At 33.5% G+C, this 8,403-nt stretch overlaps 1 protein-coding gene across 1 annotated transcript in view; it reads left to right on the forward strand.

Annotated features, from left to right (window-relative positions):
* LOC111507187 (microfibril-associated glycoprotein 4) overlaps nt 1-7,929 on the forward strand; it is a 34,465-nt gene extending 26,536 nt beyond the window's left edge. The window contains exons 5-7 of the mRNA XM_074174523.1: nt 700-921; nt 3,060-3,293; nt 7,574-7,929. Of these exons, the coding sequence (XP_074030624.1) occupies nt 700-921; nt 3,060-3,293; nt 7,574-7,791 (674 nt within the window). The 3' untranslated portion in view covers nt 7,792-7,929. The remainder of the gene's footprint in view (nt 1-699; nt 922-3,059; nt 3,294-7,573) is intronic.
* Nucleotides 7,930-8,403: the final 474 nt, after the last annotated feature.

Raw genomic sequence — 8,403 nt, forward strand, 5'->3', positions numbered from 1 at the left:
ATTGCCTAGAAAAGGAGCTGAGCGTCCACACTAGCGCAAGAGAATGGAAAGCTTTATCAGCTTGGAGAGATATGCTCCGTTTTATAGTTCGCCGTTTTGTTTTATTCAATATTGCAAATTTTAAACTGGCACATCAATTCACCAATGGATAACGTGCATAACTGCTTCATTTTCATAATAATTAAAGATTTACAGAAATACAGATATAATAACAGATTACTCACCACTCACGAGTGTAAGTCTGTACGAAAATTCAACATTTATAAGTAACTTTCTTTCAAAGCAAGTGGTACTTTTCTCAAGAGCTCACTTTCAAACCTGTCATTGGTTTGGAGGCGCAAGTCTCTGCAGCTTTTACTGCAACATAGCTAAATGCAACCAGAGTCCAAAAAATCACTTGAGAATTGGGAGAAAATCAATCAACCACCAATTATTCGGGTTGTTTTTGAAATAATATAATTGTTTTCTACTTCATCACTTGAAGATAAAAGTGAAGATGAAATGAATATATCGTTATCTCATTCCAAATTTTCAAAACTCAAATCGCTGTATTTATCGAATCATGTCTAACTGGGCGTCATCAAATATAAACTAGTATGGTTGCAAATACTATGCATTTCCAATACTAGTTAAAACAAAAACTCTGAGATCCTAGAGAGCTTAATATTATCATGGCTCAAAACTGATACTTTTTTACAGATTCTTCAAAAAGTGGAACTTATCTAATAAAACCAAATGCAGCATCTGAGCCATTTTGGGTTTTATGTGATTTGAAATTGGATGGAGGCGGCTGGACACATATTCAAAAACGATATGATGGTTCACAAGATTTTGATTTGGGTTGGCGTGAATATAAGTTTGGTTTCGGAACTTTACTAGGAGAGTTTTGGATTGGACTTGAGAATATACATGCATTAACAGGTTTGTTCATGTTTTTAATCAATTTTTCTGGTATTAATTAGATTATTTCGATGTTTTTCACGAATCAGACACTCACTAATCCAACCAATATTTTTGAGACTAAGCATAGCCCTTATCCCATTACGACCAGCTCGATAGCTTTATTTGTAGACATGAAGATGTTGAGAATTAGAGTAATGACAACGCTGTTGGTGAACGACATTGTCTACGCATATGATTAACTTATTTATTATTGCAGTTTTATGTTTGGGTGGCTGATACATGTTGACTTGAAAAATTAAATTTTTTGACCTAACAGTCACCCGATAGATTTTTCAGCTCCTACTAAGTATTTTCGCAACTTGTAGGGAGCTGTATTAACACACTCAATGAACTAAGTTTCCACAATAATGTTACGCCAGCCTGGATAAACGGACACGAAGCACACAAGTGCAATGAGGAGGCACATGCTTCAACCCATCAAGGTGCATCCAAGGCTATGATAAATTCAAAACCCTTCTGTGGGCTGACAAATACCAGCACAAATTCATCTTTCAATTCGTGGGTGCAAAGCAAATCGCTAAATTGGTGGAACAAGCGTCCAGAAATGGGCCAGGCAAAATAGTTCATATAGGAACTCTCTTCCAAATTCGCGGGAGACCTGCTAAACTACAATCGCAAGATTGCAAGGTTGGTGGTGAGTCTACTAACGGTACATGAAACACATGAGCATTATGGGCCTGACAGAAAAAACTCAATTCTGGTTCTGCCAGAAGTGAGAAAAAACCGCACTATACGTGATATGTAGATGCGAAGCTTAGGAAAGGAAAAACGGAAATAAGAAACAAGAAACCAAAAGCAATGATCTTATATAAAGGAGCCAATATGAAGACTTTGGAGTCTCATTAAAGAGGTCAAGTCATATGAACAGTTCTGATAACCCAGGAGCATTATAGATGCCCAAGCTCTAGTTCGAGAGTTATTTACGACGCCATGAGTCACCTTTCCAACAAAAGACACATATCACCGAAATAACAACCAATAACAAAAGGGCTTTATTATGAGTACTTGAATCATGGTAGATGATTACCAGTCACCGAATAAGATAAGAATTAGCAATAGAACCACAGGAATAGAGTTGAAATGTTTTACAAACTACATAGGAGATGGAAAGGCTTCTACTAGATGAACAAGGATGTAAGTAACTCGATATAACTTCGGGTAGGAAACCACTGGTCAAAATGGTTTTTGATCGTTTCAAACTCGAAAAAAAAATGTACTACTGGGGTCTTGATCCATCACACCTAGGTCATTCTGAGGAGCAAACCACTGGTTGTTCACGTAGAAGTGCTGGTTTCCTTTCATGTTATTCGATCCTTTCAAACCATAAAATAGATGAGGGGGCACTTAGTGGAAACACAAAAAAAAGCTCATGTAATCTGTCGCATTCAGATAACTACAGGGAGACAACCACTTGTTCACGTAGAAATACTGGCTGCCCAATTATTGTTCTCAATTCTTCCATTAATATATTCTTCTTCTGTTCATTAGTCATTGGACCCCACTGGACATATTAACTTGTAGCCTTCTGGATGTTATAGTCTGCCAGAGGATCATTTCTCAGTGTCGTAAGGGGGCGTGAAGGAACTGCGAATAGAAACATATGTTCAGGCTGGTTATATCAGAATTGAACAGGCAAGTTATCTGCATCAGACTTACTTGAATAGATAGAGAATGGTACTGGCCAGCGATGTGCTGTAACTCAGCGCAGCGAGTGTACTAAGCAACGGTTGAGCTTCTTGAATAGGCCAGAAAAGTATGAGAGAGCACCAAAGAATATACCGCAATGTTTGTCCTAACATATTCAGAAAAAAATCAATTCTGAGATCAATTCAGAATGTAATTCAAAACAAGCGATGAGTGAACAAGTGGAAAAAGTGCGGTTTCTTCGAAACAACTGAAGTATCTCTTCTCCATTTGGATAATATCGATCAATAATATCACATTTCGTTGAGAAATCACACACAAACGTAAATATATTCATCAACAATAAGCTTTCGTTTATTATGAACCAGGAGATTCCACAATCCTTACTGAAAAGTACTCTAAATCCCCCGTGAAAACGTCATGGAATTTTGTCTCACTGTTGTTTCTTTCAGGTTCTGAAGTTAACGAATTGTTAATAGAAATCACCGGAAAAGATGGAAAAACTGTTTATGCCAACTACAAAACATTCAAAGTTGATGGAGAAGATAATGGATATCGACTATCTGAACTTAAACATTACGTCGGTAGTGCTGGAGACTCCTTATCTTTTCATCTGGAGAGCGTATTCAGAACTAAAGATAATATATTTCATCCCGAAAAGAATTATAATTGGCCAGAAAAGTGCAGTGAGTATCAACGATATTTGAGTATTTCACAGCAAATACAGTTTAACCTCCTAGATGATGATACTAATTCTGTTCATTCAACAGGGCAATAATTGAATATAACAACTATGAGAAACCGATCATTCACATACTAAATAGATAATCATTTCAAACCTTATATGAGGTTATAAGTAAAACAGCTATCAGACATAACTATTTTTCAACAAAAACAAAAAAGTAAAATATATTACTCACGTTCTGTGTTGAAAAAATTCAGATTGAAAATAAATAACTCGAAAGTACAACAAAAATAAATTCAGTTTGAGAATATCACATGAGTGTCATAGGTTTAACACAAAAACATTGAAAGCTTCACAGTTGAACATGTTGAACATCTTTCTGAATATCATCACCGTAATATTTCACTATACTACTCGTATAATCGAAATGTTTCTATATTATACAGGAACACTCAAACAGTTTTGTTTTGAGTGAATGGGTGAGTACCAGTAGTGTAGCTGGTACAATAATTGAGTTTCGAGGTTTAAGATGTCCAATGTCCATGTACTTTCATGTTTTGGTAACTTCATTCACACCTAGCGCAGATACTTCGTACTCTTTGTTATCAATCATTGCTCAACAAGATTGATAATTTCCTCCGTTGTGGACATATTGTAACGTAACGTACGGGATTTTTCTAAATCTTCAGTTGAATTCAAATTGAATTTCACAACTGGAAAGGAATTCTTCAAGAGGTGAAGACAAATGTTAGTGATTCTCATTCATCGTCTCGTTCATGATGAACAAAAAAATGTATGTCCAATCAACGTACTTCTATGTTTATCATTTTTCCTGATTTCTGGTGGTGCTATTTGGAGAATCAAAAGAATAAATCTATTAGCATTGTCATGCTATTTGTTGTATGAACTGTTCAAAATAGATTCAAAAACTGTTTGAAGGAAGAGTTTACGCCTTCCTGGCTTTACCAGAAGAAATATTAGAACACTTTTTATCAGAAAAATATGAAATCAATGAAAACTGCTAATAATTTGACAATTTATACGATTTTATATCTCTTGAAATAACACATTTTCAATTAAGCCCAGTTAATGAGAATCAGATTTTCACATTTTGTATTCATCAAGAGCATTCCATGATCTGAACTCTGATATGATTTCTGAAAGATTCTTCAAATTTTTGGCGAAGGAGCTTTTTTCAAAATACCATTATTGTTTCGATATGCTTTGCTCCCAATGAAAAAAATTTTCACGAATAGTTTGAAGGTGCATTATGTTGATACATCTAGTAGAAAGGTGGGAATATTGAAATTATAGTTGAAAGTTATCAGCATTTAAATTTTGAAGGCTTTATTGCCCGAAAATGTGTTCTCAACCAAGTTGTCTACATTATTTAATTAACTTCATTTCATTCAGACAACAATATCCAGTTACATAAAATGAAAATAGTAACCTATTATGTGGTTTAATTGAGTAACAAACAAATATTTTTTGTTTTCGATGTTGCCTCGAAATTTGGATATCAAAAGTTTATTTACGAAAATTATATCCATTTCACTAGGACGCCTTTCTGACAAACAACAGAGCATGTCAAAAATGATAAATTGGGTAAAAACTATGAAAAACAACAAGCTCCTCAACTCCAAAAGAAGTTTGTTATTATTGATACGAATTCTTACCTAACGTATTGTGTAGAATAAATTTGCGACTCTTCTTTCACATATAATGAAGGGTAGGTATGGATGTTGGAATAATAGTACGTTCGAACATAAACTGATCTAATGCAGCTCATCTCACTACTCGATAAAGTTTCACTTCTTGAATTTTCGAAGTTCTCACAGAAGAAATTTCATATAGATAATTTCTCTACTGTACAAATTCAAAAGGAATGATATCCTTTGAAATGTACACTTTTTACCAGATTTAGCTACTTCACGAATCACCCAGAAATTTTGCAGTGTTATGAATACTCAAATAACTACACTGAATAAAACAAAAGTTGAAACATTATCCAACACTCTTCATTTATCAGTCGTTCCGGAATAATTAGTAGTTAATATTCGTTTCAAAAATATGCAAACCTCGATGAATATCATAAGTGTATGACATCCGTCGTAAAATTAGATCATTTGGTCTCTTGGATTGACTCACTAGATCATCTGTTATAACACCTCTATATGTTTTCGGTGTGGATAGTAACATAACTTTATTTGAAGGTGGTTGATCAAGTTTCGTTGTGCATTTCATTATTTCGGACTTCCATTGTCTACTATGATATACATTGATTTGAAATCTCTGAAAAAATTTGTAACAAAGTAAAAAAGAGAATAGCTGAAAAAATAACACATATATCAAGCAAAAAAACTGAAATTACATTGAAATAAAATACAAGCAACAACCAAAAAAATTAAAAAAAAAGAACTATTGACACGAGATGAAAATTAAAAAATTAATAATTCCAAACCAAGGTACTTCACGACGTTTTGATTGTTAGTATCCACAATCGTCTTCGGGTGATAACTGTTATCATCCGAAGACGATCGCGGATACTAACAATTGAAACTTCGTGAAGTAACTTGGTTTGGAATCTTATGATTTTTAATTTTCATTTCTTGTTAATAATTTTTTAATTTTCATGTCATGTTAATCGTTCTTTTTTTCATCTTTTCGGTTGTTGCTTGTATTTTATTTCATTGTTTTGCTTAATATAATTATAATTTTTTCAGGTAATTTATTTTTCAATTTGTTACAACATGTTACATATTACAATGTTACATTTCAAATCAATTCATAGCATATTAGACAATGAAAGTCCGAACTAATGAAATATAATATGTGTACGATATACAACAACGGTTTATTTCAGAATTCGAGAATAGAAAAAGAGATGTTTGCAACAAAATTAGCCAGAAACATATCATGATGTGAGGAATGAATTTATGAACAGACTTTGTTATTGTATACCTTCTGAACATTCATTTGAATTACCTGAATTACCCTCTGCAGATTTCTGAGACGAATATGAAGCAATAACTTGGAAAGAGTCCATTCAATTTCAAAATACAAAATAGTGGTGAATAGAGATATGAAAACCCTATCAAGTATCATAGGATCCCCTTTCCATTCATCGTTCTCTCAGCGATAAGTTATGCAACTCTATTTTCTTTCTTGGTAAAAAGTACTAGAAGCGATAAAATTTTACTAAATTTTGTACGAGCTTGATATCTTGTTCCTTGCAGAACTTAGAAGGGGTGAAACTTCTCAGGTCCGTACTATATGATCCACATAGAAACAATAACAACGGTATAGAAAGGAGTAGAATTAAATATGTACCCCATAATTTATTTGTAAAAATAGAGGGGGAGAAAATTAAAAAATTTCGTTGAGAAAGTAATCTGCCATTTCAATAAAACAATACAAATTCACATGTAACATTAACGAGTAAACATGTTAGTCACATAAGCTGTAGGAGTACGAGAAATATTTGGCTACTCAATAGATGCAATATACAAAATTGAAATGTTTATAATAATATTCATTCAGTTGCAGCAGGGTTACCAATTCATTAGTGAACATTTCTGTCAGTATTTCCAAATATATGAGATTAATAGTATATTAATAACGTTACTAGAATTTATATTTCGGTGTATACCAATTATTTGAAATTCAATCGGTATATTATAAAAGATCACGTGTGACAACAAAATCATTGTACACGGCACCATTCAGTTGTTGATGAGGTAGGAAATTTTAAATTCGAAAATAAGATATGAATTTTCGAAGCCGATATTTTCTATGATTATACACTCAAAAATCTATACAGAATTTTAAATACAGCCCTATATATTTTTTGATCATTCCTTCAGATTAGAAATCCTCTTTTCAACAATATAACACATGTATCCATTTTTATAGAAAATGGCATCAGAAGAGCTATTTTCTTCAATTTTATTATGGCAGCACTATCGTCATCTATAGAAATGTTGTCAAACAACTCAATGTCTTGCTACATTGAGGAACATTTTTCAATGTATTTCCCTGGAAATAAATAACGGTATCATCTGCAAAACTGATTGCTGCTCCTATAGTGTCAATATTCCATAAATAAAACTTTCGATATATGAGGTGAAAACTGCTGAACCAACAACGGTTCCCTTTGGCACAACAGTTCTTTCAGAAGTAAAATCATTGAAACACAGATGAAATTACTGAATTTCTGAATGATATCATCTTTCTACCTGAAATGATGGGATCACTAAACCGTCTAATATTGTTTTCTTTCAGAGGGTGGTTGGTGGTACAAAAATGGCTTCCATAGTAGCTTAAACGGTGCCTTCCTGAATAACACTTTCATTCCTAAGAAAAATGAAGGATTGTACTGGAGAACATTCAAAGATGATCGATATGATCATCCCAAAACGAGGATGATGATCCGACCTGCTAATGACTTCTGGTACGAGCAAAGAAAACAGAGATTGGGAGATATATCACTTGAAAATTAACATAAAATGAGTTGTTTCGCTGAAGAACGTCTTTCTATTGTATTTCTTGAGGCTTATCTACTGGCTGCATCAAATTTAATATGTAAACTGTTTACAACTGTATTCCACAAATAAATGTTTCCCAGATCTACACATCCATATTATTAGTTGTTTTAATACAGGTTTCATACCGTATGAATAAATTTTTTAGTAGATGTATGGAAACATCGTGAAAATGAGAGTTACAGGCCAAGGTATGAATTATAAGCCTCGTTATCATGATGGCTTCATGTCTATACAAGCCCCGGAATGCGAACCAAGTAAGTCGACAACTTGTCTTTGTAGTATTTGGATGATTTCATGATTTTTAGCTGAACTTGATTTCTAATTCTAGCGTGACGTCCCACGTCGTACTAATAGTTCGATGCCGTAGTCAGTATCGAGAGTAATTGGATTATTTTCTGAATAATGCGAAATGAAGAATCACAGACAGGTGGAATTTCAACAACTACATATGTAGATAGTGAAATATCATACATGTTTTTGGGAAAGAAAGTTTTGGCTTTCTACTACTCCATCGTGATACAAAAAATGTGGTAATCTTCCAAAGAAAGGAAGGAAGTAATCAATTTG

This window comes from Leptinotarsa decemlineata, unplaced genomic scaffold (assembly GCF_025532065.1).
Source record: "Leptinotarsa decemlineata unplaced genomic scaffold, Ldec_3_MD MMD2_P_RNA_scaffold_12, whole genome shotgun sequence".
Lineage (NCBI taxonomy): Eukaryota > Metazoa > Arthropoda > Insecta > Coleoptera > Chrysomelidae > Leptinotarsa > Leptinotarsa decemlineata.